This window comes from Dermacentor albipictus, chromosome 5, assembly GCF_038994185.2.
Source record: "Dermacentor albipictus isolate Rhodes 1998 colony chromosome 5, USDA_Dalb.pri_finalv2, whole genome shotgun sequence".
Lineage (NCBI taxonomy): Eukaryota > Metazoa > Arthropoda > Arachnida > Ixodida > Ixodidae > Dermacentor > Dermacentor albipictus.
In genome coordinates this window covers 169,522,034-169,543,535 of record NC_091825.1, presented here as the reverse complement: position 1 = coordinate 169,543,535, position 21,502 = coordinate 169,522,034, and the positions used below count along the sequence as shown (strand labels likewise).

At 48.3% G+C, this 21,502-nt stretch overlaps 1 protein-coding gene across 4 annotated transcripts in view; it reads right to left on the bottom strand.

The window, feature by feature from the left end:
- The window catches only part of jar (Myosin heavy chain 95F jaguar), a 207,026-nt gene that overhangs the window by 142,644 nt on the left and 42,880 nt on the right, over positions 1-21,502 (bottom strand). For all 4 annotated transcript variants that reach the window (XM_070539306.1, XM_070539307.1, XM_070539305.1 and 1 more), the window contains 2 exons: positions 15,250-15,414; positions 7,581-7,678 (listed from right to left, as the gene is read on the bottom strand). In XM_070539306.1, coding sequence (XP_070395407.1) covers positions 7,581-7,678; positions 15,250-15,414 — 263 coding nt within the window. The remainder of the gene's footprint in view (positions 1-7,580; positions 7,679-15,249; positions 15,415-21,502) is intronic.

Sequence of the window (21,502 nt, the reverse complement as noted above, 5' to 3'; positions counted from 1 at the left end):
CACGACGGCCGGTACATCCTAAGCTGAAAACAGACGTGCACAACCGATGAAGACTGCCGAGACAAAGACGCTGAACATGTGAAGGTGGCGCAGGCCCTGATTCGTCGTTTGATTGTAAGCGCAGCTGCGATGCTCTTGATTTGCGGTGTTTTGGTGCTTGCCACCCTATCTGCCGCTCAACATTAGCTGCTACACAAGATTTACAAACCCTCCAAGATTTGCGACGGGCAAGACGTTTTGGAGGTCATGTAGAATGGAGAGGAAGCAGCCGCCGATGCCTTCTGGCTGATTCCGCTCCGGTTAGATTTTTCCCGATTTTGCCTTCTCTCACCGTTCTTTCCGTTCCGGAGGCGACGCAGCCTTGTGTGTAGGCAGTAGGCGCATTTCTCTGGCCGTGTGCCAGGCGCCGAGCCGCCGGCACGGTGGTGCGTAGTTCAAATTATCCTTGGCAGAACCTTCTCGCATTCGAATTAACATGCTTTCTTATACACAGACTTCTGTGGAGCTTGGCTGGACCAAATCGTACAGTTCGAATTATCCATAAATTCGAATTATTGAAGTTAGAATTAACGAGCTTTCACTGTACTACAGTCGAACACGGATATATCGAACTCGAAGGGGATCGCGAATTAATTCGATATATCAAAAATTCGATATAAAAAATACAGGCCCAGAGACTTTACCTGTGGCGGATGATGACCTACCGACCAGCGCATTCAAGAATGACAACTATTTCCGCACACACGACGCAACGTAATGCTTTATTTGCATGAAAAAAAATCGCTTATGTTGGTCTGCTTCTTTGCCTTGCAAATGAAATTAAAGACGCCAACCTCGATCTTATCGAGGCTGTTCAGGTGCGAAAGCCCTGTTCCTTCCATGTCGCCGCAACAATGGCGAATCAAGCTGAACACTGCCGCCACTTCAGCGGCGGAGTACGAGTGTGTAGCCGCGCCCTCGTCCGGACGATCTTCGTCGCCACTCGAGCTGTCAGCCTGGGTCCCTCCGACTGCAGCTACAATATCCTCGTCGGCGAGGCTCGCAACAGCCTGAACATTGCTGTCAACGTTCACATAATCGTCAGCAGACACTTCGGCTGGAACGGCAGCCGGGAAAAGGGACAACTCTCAAAACGCGTCGTCCATGCACTCGTTGTCGCCGTCGCTGTCTTCGCAGGTTTCAGGAAGTTTGGCTGTCACGAGGCCTGCCTTCCGGAAGCAGTTGGCCACAGTATCCTGCTTCACATCTCTCCAGGCGCCCGTCATCATTTGAATGGCCCCCAGCAGGCCAACCTTAAGCTCGGTGCCCATGCGGAGGTTCACCAAAAGCCTATCAATGAGTCGCCTCCTGTAGCCGACTTTGAACGACTTAATGATGCCCTGGTCGAGCGGCTGCAACTTTGCTGTCGTGTTCGCCGGCAGAAACTTGAGCGCGATGTTTTCGAGCTTGCAGGTGGTGTGATGTGCCGAGCAGTTATCGACGAGGAGGCAAGCGTGGCGCCCCGATTTGCCCAGTTCGGCGTCCCACGCTTGCAGCCATTCTGTGAACAGCTGACGCGTCATCCACGCCTTCTTATTGAAGGCGTAGCGAACGGGGAGCTGCTTACAGTTTTTGAAGCAGCGCGGTGCCCTTGCTTTGCCAATCACAAAGGGCTGGAGCTTTTGAGAGCCATCCATGTTAGCAGCGAGCAGAACGCTCACGCGGACTTTGCTCATCTTGCCCCCGTGACACGTGCTGCCCCGGACGTCGAGCGTCTTGCTGGGCAGCATCTGCCAAAACAACCCGGTCTCGTCGGCGTTAAAGATTTCCGCGGATGAAAACTTCGCGCAAATTTCCGGCCATTCCTTCGAAATCCACTGCTGGATATCCTGGCTGATGAAGGCTCTGCTTTCCCCAGAAGTGGTTTTGCCAACTATCTTATGGCGGTTCTTAAACCTCTGCAGCCACCCTGTGTTGTCGGCGAAGTTGTCATCACCGAGTGCAGCGGCAAACCGTTTGGCTTTAGCTATTAGCATTGGGCCATCCACCGGAATGTTCTTAGCCCGCACCTCTAAAAACCACGCATAGAGGGCCTTTTCAACTTTTTCGTGGGCAGGAGCGCGCACACGACAAGCTCCCTACGTTCGTAACTCCGCCGCTTTCGACTTTATGTCCGCCTTGTTTTTTTAACAAGGTGCTTAGAGTGCTCTGAGGAATCCCGAAGTCGTTTGCCACCGTCGCACTTTTCTCGCCCGCCTCAACACGCTGAATGGCTTTCAGCTTTGTCGCAAAGTCCAGGTTCTTGCGCTTCTCGACGCTTTCTGTGCTTGCTGCGGCCATTGCTTCTGCATCAGCTCACCACGATCCAGTCACACGTGTCGTGAGACGCACGCAAAACAATAATGAACACGAAACACAAGAACGCGCACAAAACACAAGAATTCACGTGCGCAGCCATCGCCAACAAAGCGCTCGCGATGGCCACCTCCGAGGGCGACAGCGACGTACGAAAGGCACGAGCTGTGGTTGGCTGAGCAAAACTCGTGAAAAAGCAACAAGAAAAAAAAAAAAAAGGCAAAAGGAGGAGGCCACCGCCGCCTTCGTTCCTGGCTACCTTTTCCGAGCGATCACTATGGTTACGCGGGGGAAGGATGAGAGACATTGGGAGAGAGAAAAATAAAAGCAGTTCCGCAAGCAGGGTGTTGCCGCAAGTCGGAGAGCATGCGCAGCGGGAGTACCGTCTGAGCCTCCCTCCCTCTCGCTCTCACATTTTCCGAGCCTTTCGGGGGAGGCGCGGAGCACGCAGGTGCAGCGAGTGCCGAGATCGCGCGGCGTTCCATATATCCAATGGCGGGTAAAAATATCGTTCGATATAAACGTACGAATTTCGATACTCTTACACAGAATTTTCAAGGGGATAATTTATGAGTTCGATACAGACAATAATTCGATATATGTAAGTTCGATATATCCGTGTTCGACTGTATTACTTATATACATATACTTATACACTATTAGATGTAAACTAGTTCGATATAGTCGGATTCGACTGCACAATTTGTCACCATCTTAGCACATGCCTGCCAACCTGAAGATTTGGGAATTCATAAAACTATCGCAGCAGGGGAGGGGGGAGGGGGTGCGTGGCAGCACTATTTTTTTTAAAAGGTGTGGGGTCTGATGTGGGATATCTCTCACACCGTACTCTTGGGACAAAGGAACGACAACACAGTAGTGCAAACAGTCACAAGGGCATTTATTGCACCTTTCATACATCCATGCCTGCTAGCCGAGTTGCTATCCACAAAACATGCCGATGGGCGCGCGACAAATCTAGAAGTCCGACTTACCGCGGCCGGAAGCGAGCGAATATGTTCGCCCCATGCTGGATCCCAACGCCTGGTCGTTCGCGTGTATAGTCACGCGAATCGTGGCGCGTTCGAAGGCGGCCACGCGAGGCGGTCTCGCACATGCATCCGTCGCTGCGCGCGCCGGATGTCCGCGCTGCTTCGGCGACCCGCCGGGGAAGAGGGTTGCTGCACGTGCAAGCACGTCGATCTGTCCCGTTCGCTGTCTGGAACCCAAGAGAGCGCGCCTCGTCTCCCCCGCCGAGGGTAACCCCGCAGCCGCGCAACACTAGCGCCATCTCTCGGAGTGCGCTTTAACCACATCGACCGCGCTGACGTCACGCAGGCCACGTTGCGAAGCGGGACCACAGGAGACGCGCTATGCGGGAAAAACATCAGGGGAGGCGCGAGGGTCGCGCATTCCCACATCCCCCCAACCTTAAATCACTACATATTCCGGCGAAACATGTCACTCGGTCTCACATCAACGCGCGCTTCGCGACAAGGTAGTACATGTAACAGTGGCCGCGCCGAAGAAATGTCCACACGCTGTCCATAGCATGCGAGCCGACATTGTCCCTGGGTGCACCGCTGGCGTCCGCCGGTCACAGCAGCAGCTGTGCAGCCTCGGCGGCACGATCCCAAGCCAGGACTCCGCAGACGACGACGCAGTAGTCGGCACGAGCAAGCGTCGCTCGCGCCGACTCGCCCTGCGAGCAAGAGCCGCAGTAGCTGTCGGTGACCGCCGGCTCCTTTGTCCGCCGCCGAAGTCGCTGCGCCGAACCGGCCACAGCATCACCATCGCCCGGGGGTGGCTCGATCGTAGTCCGGGGCAGCAGCGCAGACGATGTGCAGGCGACGGCAAACCAGGGGTGACTCCAATCACACTGCGTAAACTCAACACACTCGGCAAACACTAAAGTAGTGCAAGGGCGAGGAAGTCTGCATGCGCATCGCCCACGTGGTACGATGTTCAACTCGGCTAGCAAAAGATCAGGCAGCTATACTCAGATGCTAAGTTCACGTGAACGAAGCTCGCTTTCTTGAGTCGAACGAGTAATTTCAATTCGTGCGAGGCTAAATAGAATGAGGGAAGCAACTTGCAACTTGCAACACCTCAACGCCACGGTCCACCAGGTTGTGTCCCTCCACGTGCGACAGGCAGCTTCATAAAGCCTTAGGCCTAAAGCGTCGCTTCCCTGACAACAACCGGCATCCAAAAACAACACCCAAAATGGGCGCAAAACAGGCAGCCGCGGGGAGACGTCAGCTCTGTGAGGTGGTCCTACTCCGCTCGGTGCACACAGCATCCGAGTTGACGGCGCCCACCGTCCCAGACGGTGTCGGAGCGCCCGGTGCCAGGCCGCAATACCAGTCAGCCCGTCGTGGCACCCGTGGCCCGCGGCCACCCGGCTCCCAGAGCCGCGACTTCATCCGAGTCAAAGAGATAGAAGAAGCTATTTACATATTTACATAGGAAATTCGGACCACCCACGAGGCTTCCGTACTCACTCGCTTCAGGCTTGCCACTGCTCCGCGGGCGCTCAGCCTCGCTCTCCCAGGATGCAGACCACGTGGCTCTCGTACCAACGAATGCCATTAAAAAAAAAACACTTGCGAAAAGGCTTAGTAAGTTGACATGTTGAAACACACTACAGCCACCGCCGCCTCGCTCAAGAAAGCACGCCGCTGACGCTAGCGATCAAAATCCACGCTAGGCCTACGCTTCGGTTCAAACAAAGGTCTCGAACGAAGCAACACTTAAAATTATCGTCCGATGCCCCAAGAGCCCCCACGTTGGGCAGCCAGATGTGGGGTCTGATGTGGGATATCTCTCACACCGTACTCTTGGGACAAAGGAACGACAACACAGTAGTGCAAACAGTCACAAGGGCATTTATTGCACCTCCCAACGCCTGGTCGTTCGCGTGTATAGTCACGCGAATCGTGGCGCGTTCGAAGGCGGCCACGCGAGGCGGTCTCGCACATGCATCCGTCGCCGCGCGCGCCGGATGTCCGCGCTGCTTCGGCGACCCGCCGGGGAAGAGGGTTGCTGCACGTGCAAGCACGTCGATCTGTCCCGTTCGCTGTCTGGAACCCAAGAGAGCGCGCCTCGTCTCCCCCGCCGAGGGTAACCCCGCAGCCGCGCAACACTAGCGCCATCTCTCGGAGTGCGCTTTAACCACATCGACCGCGCTGACGTCACGCAGGCCACGTTGCGAAGCGGGACCACAGGAGACGCGCTATGCGGGAAAAACATCAGGGGAGGCGCGAGGGTCGCGCATTCCCACAAAGGATATACCTTTTGCGACAAGCTCACTCACATTTTCACAACCACAAGTGAAATTTGTGTCTTGGAGAGTAAAGAGTGAAAACTCCATTGGGGCAAAATTTATTTTTGCAATGAATTTGCTGTTGCCAACTTTGTCTGCTTCAGAAACTTCAACGCGTAGGTTTGCTCAAAGCAAGTACCACTCTGGTGCCCCTTGACCATAAGCAGACTTCCGAGTGTTTTCTCACACACAGATGAGCGAATGCTTCCTAATTGCGACGACTGCACGTCGCACCTTGGCTCTTTCAATATGTCGGCTGGAACCTGACATGCTTGCAAGTTGGCAAACTCGACTTCAAGTGCATCGATAGCTTCTTTTGATTCGCCACTCGCCTGGGGTAGGATAGCAGGGAACACCATAATAAAATGACGTACGCTGTTGAACGAAGCAGTTTCCAGAGCTTGTACTTGAGTAACTTCAGCCATCTTGAGATTGACATCTTCTAGAGGGAATTTATGGCTAATGTAATCGCATGCTGCCATTAAGTACAGATGTACAGCAGAGAAGAACTGCTCTCTCTCAATGCAGCTCAGTGTCTCAACCAAAGAGTAGGTTGTGCTGCCAATCACCTTTCTGGTTCTCTGCAGCTCCCTAGTCAACTTCCAACAATGAATGACATGCCTTGACAACACCTGGGCGCACAAATGTAGTCAGGAGATCCTCGAAAAGGCGGTTCAAGAGGCCCCTCAGTACATGAATCTGAGGAGCCTGTGCCTGAAGAAGGCAGTTTGCTTTCTCAAAAAGTGGCATAACATTTTGAAGAAAAAGACAGCATGCCCTGTTTAGCTCCGATGACAAAAAATAAAACAGGCACTCCTCACAGGTGACATGGCTGGCTTCCCCAGAATCCTTGGTGTGAAGTTTCAGTTTTTTTGCTTGAGGTCCAGAATGAGCTCCTTTCCTCTTTCACGAGAGTTCATCACCGTTGGTGCTTTCTTTCCGGAGGCCTGCAGCAGTCTTGTGAAGATGTGTAGCAGACTTTGGGGTCAGTGCAGTGCAAGTCTTCGCAATTTGGTATGACTTCAAAAACAAGCTCTGCTTGTTGCACTGCTTTATTTCAGATAAAGAAAAGCTGAGTAGTGGTTTCCACTGGTAAAATATGGTGTTTTACGTGCCAAAACCCCAATTTGATTATGAGGCACACTGTAGTGGAGAACTCCAGAATAATTTGGACCACTAGGGGTTCTTTAATGTGCATCTGATTCTAAGTAAACGGTTGTTTTCAAATTTCGACCCCATCGAAATGCGGCCGACGTGGCTGGGACTAGATCCCAGCCAAGCCTCGTGCTCAGCAGCGCAACACCATAGCCACCAAGCAACCATGGCAGGTAGAACGCCACTTATGGCCATGGTGGTGGATGTGGGATGTCTATTCAAGCACAGGTTTCACATTGTGTGGGAGCAGGCAACTGACCAATAAACCCTCATATGCTACCTCGTGCACTCACGGTTGCTAATGTCGAGACCCTCGCTTAGCGGCACTTCTGCCGCCATGGGTGTGAAGGATGCTGGTTGGCACTTGCAGGACTATCTTGTACATGTGCCCAAATCCACGAAAGAGTTTACAGGAGGACGGCTGCTTAAATGGTAAAACACCACACGCACAATGGGGAAGATCTGGGTTCAGCTTGTGCATGAGACAAGATGTCTCTGTCCACTTTTATTCCACTTTTTCTTATTGTTTCTACATTTCAGTCAAGTATAACAGTTCACTTCTCCTGTGCCTTCTCTGGCTTCATATCGTTATAACCAACAAAAAATACAGCCCGTTGGTTCCTCTCTTATTCTATTTGCTCATAGTTTGCCACTGGTTTCTGGCAATTTTAAAAATGAAGCTTTATGTCATCAACACTGCAACCATGCCACACTAGTTAAGACTGACGCCTGAATAGCTGTAGAAAAACAAGGTGCATGAACCTACTTTGTTGTTGAAATGGATCTCAATAAATTTCCCAAAGCGACTGCTGTTGTTGTTCCTCATCGTCTTAGCATTTCCAAATGCTTCAAGCACAGGGTTCGCTGAAAAAAAAAAAAAAAATCCTAATAAACATTTTTTGATGGATTCAAAATCGATTTGCTCTAGCACGTAAAGCACAGTCACACAGATAAATTTTTGACAATTACATGCAGTTTTATGGGATAAAAGCATTTATCAGTAAGAGCTACTCGATCACTAAGCGATGCCACAGGCATCGTTTGCTTGCATAACAGCAACAGCTTTGTTGATAAGGACAACAGCTTTGATGAGAACTACATAAAAAGAATGTCAACTGCTTGTTGCAGCTGGTCTTGCATCAGGTCACTGCAGCAACAAAAGGCAGATGTGAAAGAATTTGACAATATACTAGGCTAGACTAAAAAAATAATAAAGAACAGAAGCATATACAATAGAAGCAGCACAATCTGCATGGCTATAGGAGCATTTCGCTAGAATAGCAGCTTGAGCTTGTTGGTTTTCCATCCTAGTGTTAACAGCGCAAAACGTAGACGAGACATGAGATGAGAAGACTACACCACAGCACTTGTGGTGTCGTCTTCTCGTCTCGTGTCTCGTCTACGTTTTGCACTGTTAACACCAGTATAGGTAACATGCAACGCCCACAGGGGATGTGGTGATCCCGAGCACAAGTGCCACAAACAGTCACTTCAGCTTTACACCAGGCGCTACAAACGCACTTAGCTTTGCTGGTATCATATGGAAGGGCTCGTGTGCAATGGCTGTGAATAAAACAGACCGGTTTTTCGAAAGGCAAAGAGTGTCTTTAAGGGGAAATGCGCCTGACAGGCAAATGTAAACTTGTAGGTGTACAATTTTACAATTAAAATCTGTGTGCATATTAAGTTTTTTGCCGATTACAGAGCAAACGATGGTGGTTGCATCCAACATGTGTTGTATGTATGAGCAGCAAAGTTTGTGGCAAGCAGATGCAATGAGCGCAAGTAATTAAATTGCTAAGTGGTGCTGCAATCAATGCCATTGCAACAGTTAGTATGAGCTATGCTTCTGCTAAACTACAGGGGCAGTACATAAGATAACTGTACACATATCACAGCAATTTTAGCTTTTGTAATCAGAATTCACTGACAAAGCCATCACAAACAAATGGAAGGCATTTTCCAACAAGTAGCTGAAACTGTACAGTAAAAGTGTGCAATTTAGGAAACTGTTTTAACCACAACCAGCCTCTACAGTTAATTTATACCACGTTTTTCTAAATTCGTTTAAAATTTGTTCAGCATCAGTTCAGGAGGAGGTCCCACAGTTACAAAACTGCCAGGGGAATTTCCTATGTGTAATAAACAATATAGTAACTAACGCACTACTGGCATTATAACAATGACAACAAAGTAAGTGAGATTAACATAGCAAGTAATTAGGAACAACAAGTGTCTACAATATAAAGTGTGAAAGTCGCAAATAAAGTATACTGCACAAACAAAAACTAAAATTTCTAAAGGAAAGAAATGAAAGATGAGGAAAGATAAGTTAACCATATAAAATATATACTACAGTTAATTGAATTACATATAGTTAGAAGTAATCAATAAAATAAAATATCAAATGAAGGTGACTCGTCGGTTACATGTTGCATCGAGGAAGAAAATTTGGCAGTTTGAAGGACAGCGGCCTCACCTGAAATGGTTGCTTTTCTCAGTTTCCCCGAGACAAGCTGGTGCTGTTACAGGCAACGGAATTAAAGGAGGTACTCTTGAGGCTAGGGGACACAAAGCGCCTAGGAGATGGTGTCCTGCCAGACATGTTTGACTTACAGAGTGTGCTTGCCATTGCATGGGCAATGCACGTTTGAATGAAAGCAGCAGAGACCAATTTGGCGAAATGTACAGTCATGGTAAAGAAAACCAGCTTCACCACAGTGGTAGCAGAATGGACGATTGCTGTGCCACACATTTGTCTTGCTCATGTTCTGCAGAGGGTCACTGTATATAGCCATGTGTAGAGTAGTGCTGCTCAGAAAACACGGTGTCATCTATCGCATCAGACGAGAAATGGACTGCAGGTGGCATTGCTGCATGCACCGCTTCAGCAGAAGTGATAAAGGGGGGCTGGGCTCAATATGGTGTGAAAGGCTGCATTACCTGCTGGGTATACAGTGGAACCCTGGTTATACGTCCCCCGGCTTTGCGAAGACCCGGGTTTTAAGACAGATTAGTACAGTCCCGGCGAAGTCCCCATAGAAGCAATGCATTAAAAACCCCGGTTATCCGACAGAATTTTACGCCTAACCCGCGTTATACGATGACCCTCACGAAGCGCGGGACGGAATGGCAGACGAAAGAAAAGTGCCGTTACTTATTTGAAAAGGGTCTCCTTCCTCGCTCCGTCTTTCCGCATGTGGAGCGCTTGACACCTCACGACCGGTTCGCTCCGGCGCAGCTTTCTTCCCTGCCTCATCTCATTGGTCGTTTCTCTCTCCCCCACCAGCAGCCGCCTGCGATGTCCGTCCGCTGTGCTGAAATAGTAGCGCCTTTTCTTCTCCACAATCATTTTCTCCCACTTTTCTCGGCGGCGTCGCCTCTCGTTGCATTGGGGAAGCGTTTCTGCCCTTCAAGTTTCCCAGCAGCAGATCTCCGACAAGGTAGTGCGGAGAGGCCTAGGTTTATCACACGTGTTCTTCGTCGTAATCCTAGCAACCAGCGTTCAGCGGAAGTTTTGAGTTGTGTGGAGCAACACGTCGCATGATGTCCCGAAAGCAGACAGTTCTGTCACTCGGCGATAAGCGGAATATTATCGAGGAAGCGGAAAAGCGGCATGGAGCCACGAAAGCCAGCAATGCCCGGGACCTTAAGATACCCGAATCTTCGCTTAAGACGATCCTGGCAAACAAAGTGGTGATATTGCAGAATGCCAACAAGTTCGGGCTCAAGCGGTGTGGGGATGCGCGACCCTCGCGCCTCCCCTGATGTTTTTCCCGCATAGCGCGTCTCCTGTACTCGCGCTTCGCCGCGTGACCTGCGTGACGCCCGCGCGGTTGATGTGGTTGAAGCGCAGTGCGAGAGATGGTGCGAGTGTTGTGCTGCTAACGCCGCGAGGTTACTTGGGCGCCGAAAGGAAGGCGCTTGCTCTCTTGGGGGTTCGGGAAGCGAGCGGGACGGACGTGCCGTGCCGCGCGCTGACCGATGCTTCGGCGAGACCGTCTCGCGTGGCCGCCTTCGAACGCGCCACGATTCGCGTGATTATACACGCGAACGACCAGGCGTTGGGATCCAGCATGGGGCGAACATATTCGCTCACAAGGACGCGGTGAGTCGGACTTCTAGATTTGTCGCGCGCCCATCGGCATGTTTTGTGGATAGCAACTCGGCTAGCAGGCATTGATCTATGAAAGGTGCAATAAATGCCCTTGTGATTGTTTGCGCTACTGTGTGTTGTCGTACCTTTGTCCCAAGAGTACGGTGTAAGAATCCCACATCAGACCCCCCAGCGGGTAGTGGCAAAAGAAGGACAGCCTGAGAAGTTGGCAAAAGTTCTCGTCAAGTGGCTGCATCAAGCACGGAGCTCTGCGATCAATGTTGACGGCGCCATTCTATAAGAAAAGGCGGACCTTGTGGCATTACACCTGGGCATCGACGACTTTCAGGCATCGAACGGGTGGCTGGATCACTTTAAAAAATGAAACAGGATTGTGTACAGCCGCTCCTGCAGAGAAAGCACTTCCGTGGACGTTTCGACGGTGAACGAGTGGATGGAGTCACTGCCGGAGATGATTGCTGCATACAAGCCCTGCGACGTTTTCAACACCAATGAGTGCGATATTTTTTACCATATGCAGCCCGAGCAAACCCTTGCGTTTCACAGGGTGACAGCTGTCATGGTGGCAAGCATATTAAAGAGCGTGTGACAGCACTATTCTGTGCTAACGAGGACGGTTCCGAGAGGCTGCCCTTGCTCGTGGTTGGAAAGTTTGCGAAGCCACAGTGCTTTAAGAACTTGAAGACGCTGCCGTGCAGCTACAACTTCAACGAAAAGACGTGGATGACGTCTTCGCTCTTCAGCAATTTTTTGCAGCAGCTGGATAACAAAATGGGTGCTAAGGCAAGGAAAATATTGCTTTTTGTGGACAATGCACCATGCCACCCACCGAAAACATTATGCCTGAGGAACATAAAGGTTTTTTTTTTTTCTTTTCTGCCCAACTGCACAAGCCAGCTGCAGCCGTTGGATGCCGGCATCATTAAGTGTGTCAAGCAAGGGTACCGGAAGCGGCTAGTGCAGTGTCGGCTGGCGGCTATGGAGCGCAACGAGTCGGAAAAAAAGATCGCTGTGCTCAATGCCATGCATTTTATTACCAGTTCGTGGAACGCAGTGTTGCGAAGCACAATCACCAACTCGTTCAAGCACTGTGGCTTTAAGCAAGAGACTGCCTCCTCTGCTGGAGACGCAGCAACCTCGATGCCACTCAAGGCCAATGCAGGCTTCGCCGATGACAATTTCGAGGGTTTAAACCTCACTACGACCTTTGCCAAGTACGTGGAGGCCGACGACAACATTGTGATCTGCGGCGAGGTGTTGCTGGATGACGCCACGAGGAGGCTTTGCCTAGTGCCGACACCGCTGCGACATCAGACGAGGACAACGATGACGCCACAGATGCCGTGCCTGTGCCTACCACGTTCGCCGAGGTGCTATGGCACATAGAGGACATCCGGAACTGCATCTGTTCACGTGACGCTGCAGAGGGCCTCCTTTTGGACGTTGCCCAACTCGAGTGAAAGCTCTTGGTTCACGGATCACACAAAGTGCAAAAGAAACGTAGACTTTTTTCAAGTTCGCGCTGGCTGGTGGGAATCACGGCAGTGGGCAGTGGAGTGCCGTAAAGGTTCATTTGAATAAAGCATGATTGGTACCTGTACTGCAGCATTAATTCTCATCGCATTAACTTTTTTGTTAATTTGGGCTTCCAAGCCCTGCAGAGTATGTTAGCAATTTATATTGAAGTTTCTCGTAAATCCGCCGCGCGAAATAAATAGTAGGGCTTGGAACGTAGTGTTCCCAATCTGCACCTAAAGGAGAGGCTCCTTCCTGCCAGCTGAAACTGCTACCTGCAGCGCAGTCACGTAGACGCTCGCCGGGGTGGCATTTACCGCCTCCTGTTTCCTGGACACGGCCCGATTCTGTTGCATACGTAGTTACGGGGCGGACCAGTATGCCAACACGGCAGGTAAATCCCACAGAGTCACACTTTTCACATCCCTATGATGGTGCTGCGAGATGTGGCCTTATAGCATGAGAGGTCAGTCGATGCAGTTGGTCTAGATGGTGGGATGGCTGTATCGCCATGGGATGCAATGGCAGAGACTGAAACGGCATGACAGCTGCAGCCATCAACACTCTGGGCTGTGTTCCAGACAGGCCAGTTGTGTTCACAGCTGACTGCAAGGCAAGGCCCCCCACCACTTGGTCTGTCGGAGGTGGCGGCGGCTTGTACTGCAACTGCCTCCAAGTACGCTCTATGAGGCCATCAGCTGCCTTAACCAACTCCGTGAGGTTGGCAAAGTGTTTGCCCTTTACCAAGTCTTGGAGTTGCAGTTGCGTTTGCCGCAACACGCAGTTAACCTTTTCCGATTCCGACACTTCGCCGCCGATCCGGCCCAACAGGCCGCAATTGTGTGAATAAATTCTTCTAAATTTTCTTTTGGGCTCTGTGTGCGAAGCTTGAGTTCTTGTTTCAAGCGGCACTCCACATCAATAGAAGAGAATTCCACAATGAAAGCCGCTGTAAGTTCCTTCCACAACACAAACATGATCCCAAAGCGCCACCACAACTTTGCACTGTACTCCAAAGCAGCGGCAGTGGGTAAACCATTTGTCAGCAGCGACATTGTTGGCCAAACAAAACATTTCTAGCTGGTCCAAAAACTCTTTGGGAGACTGGATGCTGTCAAATCTGCTGTATTTAGGGAGCTGACTTCCAGTGGGACGCAGAGTGGCGTCACTTGATGGTTGAATCACCACTGCTGCTGTTGAACTGCCACCACTGCTGTTACAGAACCTGCCGGCACTGCCTCGACTGCCATTAGCCTTTGTCTAAACTGCTGACGTGATTTGCTCACATTGCATGGTGCATGGCGTAGCCGTTGGTCTGCACCTGCATATGCTGCAGCAACTCTTCAGGCACGTTCATCACCTCCATATCCATGTCGATCCTGGATGAGCTCCAACTTGTTGCAAATGACAACAGGCCAACCCGTTTGTTGCAAACATTCACTTTATTACTACACTCTGCGACTCTTTCCACATGCTGTCTATCTGTACGTGCCACACCATACACACTGTGCGCCACCTGCATCTTCCTTCCTCTCTCGATGCTGCCCTCATGCCACCTGGTCCTTCCTCTGGCAACTACACTCAACTGCGCACGCGGCCTTTGAGAACCGTGCCTTGCCTTGCCTCGCCTCAATTGAAGCTCTCGGCGCGCTTATGCTGCCCCTCCCCTCACCATGTATAGGCAAACTTCAAAGTGTATGGGTCAATTATGACCTTTGCAATAAATTACTTATGCAAGCATTCCAGAGTATTATAAGAGCATTCTAAGTCATGTAGAATTTACATAGCTGTGCTAGAAGAACTATAAGAGCAACCAAGATCAAATTTCGTGAAAATTAAGGAAACATTACGGCTGATATGCATGCAACATTAAAGTGGGCGAAGTACAGCTCTTGCTAAAATTTTTGAAGCAAGTGCCCAAAAATACTACACGCTGGCAATCTTTTAAGGTGTGTGGCTTAATTACAGGTACCTTAATTCCTTAATGTGACTGCTCAAAATAAACAGCTTTGCTAGAAATTGGGCTGTGATTCTACAGAGTCGCACAAGTCTGCTGTCTTTTTTTTACCCAGCACTAATTGTTAATTGAAGGGCTGACCCCTGACAGCAAGAGTTCTTGACCTCAGCTATCACTGAAGTTTTGCAGTATGCTGGCAAAAAAACAGCCAGCATGTAGGAGAGAGAAGCAGAGTCGCTCAATTTACTCTGAACGAAATGTACCTGGAGACTTATCTACTATGCTAGCTGCCATTTAATTCCATCAGCACTGTAAAAGAGATACATAAAAGTGCATGGAGTGCAAAAGTAGTCCGTGAACTAGAACTTCTGAATGCAACTCATAAATATGCTCACAATGACTTACTTCACAGGACATACACAGTGAATCCAGTGTTCCCATTGGGCCGTTATTTTGTAGCGATGCCTTTTCCGATTCTATGCCTTTTCAGGCTTTTCGCGCTTGGCCAGTGGTCAGAGCGACGGTCTGCCCACATTATCAACGGGATCAGGCGGCCGTGTGTGATGGATGATAAGAATAACATAGGCATTGCTGCAAAATAGTGGCCCTGGTCTCATACGCATGGTTGTGTCACGAAGCTGAAGAACTTCATTCTCGGGGAGCAGTTAATATAAACCTGATCATGGTTCTAATCAAATGTCGGCTGCAGCACCAAGCAAGCGAGATGCATTCGCCTGCTTACTGTGACCTCTTTCCCCACATTAGCTGTTACATCGGAGTTCTTGTGCCACTCACTTTCTAGTTAAGTAATGTCGTAATTGAGTAATTTTAATGTGGTTGGCTGACCTTCGAGGATTCGCTGCTCAATAGGTCCTGCGTGACTACCCCACGATTCACAGAGGTAGCGCAAAATGTACTTGGTTGACTCGGTCTTCCCGGCACCGGACTCTCCGCTCACAATGATGGACTGGCTTTGCTTGAGCACCTTCATGTCTCGGAAGGCTTTGTCCGCTGCAAGCAATAATGCCGTGGCAGTATCAATGATGAGATAATTCTGCACAAGCAATGTTCTGGTTGTTCATTTCACTGGCAACAACTGTATGGAAAGGTGAAACAAGGAACAATGGGAGCACAACACCTGTCCGCTTAAACACAGTTACAAGTGTGCCTGTCATAAAGGAGACTTATTAAATGATGCACGCAGTTACCAACACAAATTAGAACTATGGACAAATACAAACTTTTTCGAATATAAATTGAATATGAATACTAGTAAGTATCAAATATTGAATCGAATATGGAATAACCAAAGGAAGACGCATGTATTTATAGCAGAAATATTTATATTGGTGTAATTGGGTACCACATCCGTACTGGCTAGTGCAAAAAGACAGCTATTATAAGGAACAAAGGATCAGTTTTATAGACAAGATCATTAATTGTCATTAAAAAACTGCACAAGTAGCCTGTCAACATATTAAAGTCTGGTTACAAATGATATTCAAGAATTAATGGTCGCTACATGACTACCTTTCTAAAAATTTTAATTAAATGGTTGTCTGTGGAAAAAGAAAAGGCAGCTTAACGACTTGTGTACCGTAAACACACGTAAACAGGCCTAATGAAACGAAAACGTCACTGTTTGTAAAGGAGAACATAATACTGCTACGTGGCTAGACTTCCAAAAACACTAAGTGACAGACTACAAGCAAAAATCACGGTTGTCATGTGTGCTTCCACTACGAAGCCAAAACAAAGCTTGTGTTACCCATTTTGTATCTGCACTGCTTCGAAAACTTTTGTTTTTTCACTTCTGATAATTTGTGATACTTTGTTTAGCAGACAGAGAACAGTAGCAAGACTTTCACAGTAGGTTGTTGCAGGATATTTGGTTAGTTTGATGATTCAAATATACCAAATTGTTCCCTTCCATATGTGAATAGTTAGATAGTATGTAATTCAATTATTTAAAAAAAATTTATGGGGTTTTACGTGCCAAAACCACTTTCTGATTATGAGGCACTCTGTAGTGGAGGACTCCGAAAATTTCGACCACCTAGGTTCTTTAACGTGCACCTAAATCTATAATTTAATTATTAAAGGGACACTAAAGTGAAAAATGATTTGTTCTGAATCAGTAAATTACCATTCTACAACACCAAAAACATCACTCTTACAACGATAAGATGTTTGGTAAGCCAGAAAAAGCACAAGAACGAAATATGGGTGGTGACACCTACTTAAGTTCTCGCACCTGGGGGCTGTGACGTCTTGGGTTTTGATGGCATTTTCTAGGGCCTACTAATTATATATAGCGGTACAGATTGACTTCATTGTGTTCTAAAGGAACAAAATATTAAACATGGCAAGTTTCGGGAACCTTTGTTCAGCCAACGCAGGGCAAATGCAAAAACATACTTTGGGATCCCTGACGTCACGCTGACGTACCGGCGCTGGGGTTTTGACGCGAAATTCAAATACTGATACTTGGACCTTCAGTTTCTCATCTAATAATCAAACTATTTTTTTTAAATGACTGCCTGCAGGGTTCTCACACACTGCTTCATTAGTCTAAAGTGATTTATTGTTTCGCTTTAGTGTCCCTTTAAGCTGAATATTCGCCCACCATAACACACACACACACACACACACACACACACACACACACACACACACACACACACACACACACACACACACACACACACACACACACACACACACACACACACACACACAGGAAAGCCCTTTTGATGATTTTACTATCCTGGGCTTAAATTGAATGTTGCTCCTTAGAAGGCTAATTCTTCCCACAAATAAAGCTGCAGTAGCTAAAAGGTAAATAAATGCTCATGCATGGCACTCTTCTACAAAATCAAAATACAGCCAAATCTACATAATTTGGACTAAAAGGGGCCCAAAAATTCATCTGAATCAATAGAGTTCGAATTAAAGGAAGCTCATTGAATGGGGGACTCGTTAGGTGGCGCATGTGCAGTGAGCTAACACACGAGCTCCAAAAGTGCAGCTTCATGGCAGTGTGGCGTGTGCTGCCATTCAGCCACACCTTAAGGCAAAAATTTCTCTGCTGTGAAGCTACCCCTCATGGCGAAATTAGTGTATAACCCACTTCTGTTTCATTTTTTCTTTAATATTGTGGAGTGGCTTATACATGTACGAGCCAAAATACGGCACTTGCAATGGGAGATGGGAGCAGCAACAGATGCGTGGCTGCACCGCAGGGTCAGAGGCACCGCCTCCCGATTTGGTGTGCTGCAGAGAGCATGGTTGGTGGCACGGTATATCTGTATTGACCTTTGCAAACATTTATGCTTTTGAATTACTGTGTGTTTTCGCACACCGAAATAGATGTAACTTTTACAGGACCCCAGCGTCAGTTCCAATAAACTGCAAGTTTGAATTAAGCAGGTTCAAACTAACAACATTCCGCTGTACAAGGAGGAAGCGGGGACACAACAGCAAGTGAACTGTTGGAGGCATACCACATTTCAATAATGATTTGCTATGTAATACGTAGGGGTATCTGAATACTCGAATATCACCTAATCGAGTCGACTAGTGAAAGCTCGAATAATTCAATTTGTGAATCAAATACAGTCTACGCTCGTTACAACGAACTCGCGTACAACAGACTTTCGGATATAACAGACCATATTTCAACCTTAGTTTGCTCTACCTATCTTATTAATGCAACGAAGTTTGCTGTTAACCCAGCACACTACAACGGACTATCGGCTACAGCAGACAAAATTAGCAGCAATTTTAGTCAAAATCGGGCATATAAAACAGACTTTTGCCGTGTCTACACAGGCTGGCAACTGACTTGTGTGGGTCAGCTGACGATCGCGGCTCAATATCGCACACACGAGGGAGGAAGGCGGGGCGGCAGCGCACAGTCTTCTTTCGCACGTGAGGCACGGAAGGGGGGGGGAGGGCAGTTGTAAAGCCCCACCCTGAAACGCTTTTGACGATTTTCTACAAACGTACTGAGTCGTTAGAGTAGGTCCTTCTGATCATTAATTGACACATCTAAGTGCTCTGCGTAAAGCGTGTAATTAATTAAAACGTTTTAAAAATGCACATCGCTGCCGATCGCAGCGCACTGCTCGGCGGAATATTAAGCCGCCCCTACCCATATGACCGAAATTACCCATATGACGTCAGTGGGGCGAGCTATCCGATTGGCTGACCAGGGCGCGTGATCGATAATTTTTCCAACTTTATGGTAAACAAATGATCTTCGTAATAGTTGGAACGTTAGTTAATTTGTTTTTATAAAAAGAAAGTAGCATAAAGAGAATGCACAAGAACAATTTTTCAGTGCACTTAAGCACTTCCGGCACACAGCAAGTGTCGTCTGCTTGTGTTACAACGTACTCCATTTTGACGAGAGCTCCGCGGTCAGAGTTGGTCTCAGTCTTTTCGCGAGCACTATGATTCGACTTTGTTGCCTTGTGGACTGCAAACGTAGCGACTGGCAATATGTCAAGCTGTGACATCGTGTCCCTCTGCAAGGCAGCGTACGAGCGAACTGGCTGCGGCACATCAGACTGCCGCTATATCCGATCCGCGCCAGGATTTGCGCGTTTGTGGCCATCACTTTACACCGGAAGATTACTAACGCAATAGCGTTTCGCGAGTCCCGTATTAGCGCAAACGTAAGCGCAAGGGGACAGGGTCTGTCCGCTTGACTGTGCCGTAACGGGATGAGCCGAGATGAGCAGAAGGGCAAATGTGAATGGTCTGCACGGTGCAGCCACCTGGTGGCATAGAGCTCAACCATACACAGTAGCAGCAACGAAGCGTATTCTTTGCTGCTGGTGTGTATTTTTCGCAGGAGTGTAATCATCAACACGTTGTTTTTATAAATGTTTAAAATGTTTTACACTTGGTTAGAGATATATTAGCGCTTTGTTTGGCTGGTTAAGCGCTGCGCCAACAAGTGTCTGGACCGTGCAGACCAATCAGGCCGCTCATGTACGTCTACGCCAAAGATCCTTCATCAGCTTGAGCTTATGCCTCCAGTCATTTGCCGAAATGACCAGCTTGCCTGTGGTTAACGGGATACCAGACACGTTTGGCGCTACGACAGAATGCTCGCAACGCACGCTGCTTCGATAGCTCTCGCTTGGGGTCGACAGCCAAGCGGCTAGCGGAGAGGTGTCGCGCGGGCGGGGACGGGCTCCAAAACCGGAAGTGGATGATGTGACGTCGCATCGTGACACAGGACCAGTGAAGGCGGAGCTTAGCCCCGCTCGCTCGGCGAACGAGTTGAGGAGGAAAAGCATGGCTGGGGAGGAGGGTAACTTCTAATCGCTTGTAGCTCCATTAATACGTAACGCTTCACTTAAATTGTGGTGCGAATGTTCTACTTAAGCTGTACCCTACGCGTCTACAAAATTTGTCCGAACCGTTTCAGGGGCCCTTTAAACTTCATAAAGTAGCGCCACGCATTGAAGAATGCCGCCTCCTTTTCGCACCGGCTTCGTTTGTTTATAGTCACATTTTGGCGCCATTTTCGCTTGAGAAGCATCTACAGACTGGTGAGTAGCACATGTTGGCACTGTAGCTCTTCTGTGCTGTTTTGGTTAGCGAACGCCTTAAACTAAGTTTGTGGCAAGTGCGACGTCACTTTACGGCAGTTTCCATTACCATGAGATGCTGCACCTTCGCATGCCAAAATAGTTTCCGCAAAGGCAAGAAGTTCTTGATACCATCCGATAACTGCTGCGGGTTAAGAAGAAAGACGTGGATTCGTCAAAATGGGAGGGAGAACTTCATACCAACATTCTCCACACAACTATACGAGGTAGTTGCAAGTCTGTCATAGTATAGTATGAGTCAGGGTTGCGTAATTTGTAGGGGGCCATAACATAGTATATATTGCACAGCTCACTGAGGGTGTTGCCATTTTTCTGCACGCTTTAACATGATCCCTATGCAACTTGTACTTTATTTATTCAAGCAGTACGTAGTCATATTGGGTGCGCTTAATCGTACTGTACGCCAACAGGCTTGAATTCGCGGGCACACGAAGCTACATGCGAAAACACAATTACGAAACCTTTAGGATTCAGCGCATTCTTTTTGAAAAAATTTCAGAATCGAGTGTGAAAACTCATTTTAGAGAAAGCAATTGTCTGCATTTTGTGGTTAATAACTAGCCTTCTTTAGAGCAAATAGCTTTGATTGCTTCTTTTGTTCGTGCTCATCATTGGCGGTTGCCCCGTGGATTTGCGACATAAAGGAAAAGTGTGCGTGCTCTCTTGAAACCGCATTCGTCGCTGAACGACAGCATCACAAGTCCTTGAGACATACGTGTTAATTAATGTCAGCTTTAAAGTGTGTTTAAGTTAAGATGCTGTGGTGGAGCACTCGCAAAGAAAATGTGCGGTAGCCTGCTCGTTCACTGGTTGGTTTAGTCGTCGTTTGCTTGTTCGTTTAGTTGTTCGCTTACTCGTTCGTTCAACTATTAGCTCATTCGACTGCTCTATGTCTCTGAAACACACGTAATGAGAGAGCAAATGGTGCCTCAATGTGAACGACTGCATCATTTCACTTACAGCAATTTCAGCCACACCGTAGCGTGGCAATTCCTTGTATGGTCATCACTTCACTAAATTCATATCTCGCAAATGTCATTTCGGAGCGAGCGCAACTGTCCTCAGTGCATGCACGTTAGTGCAATTCGGTTTGCAACAAGTACGTCACTTCGTCAACGGACGAATTAAAGCACGACGGTATGTTATTTGTGACAAGTCACTAACCTGAAAAAATAATGCAGTTTCAGCCTGAATGAAGTACTGTTATCGCATTCCCACTTCGTGAATGAATACTATAAAACTGATTTAATTTTCTATATTTGCAGAATCCCGGCTTGATGATAGGCCATACGCATTTCTGTTGACTTTGAGGCACGAGAAGCATAATAGCACCAGCATTTGCGCATGCATAGAAGGTTGGCATGCACGCACGTTGGTGGCACTGTAGCTTGTAATACTCTTTCGAACATTCAGAGCAGCGTTCATCTGTTCCCTCTGTCGGCTGTTGTACGTCATAGCTGATATGCATTGCAAAT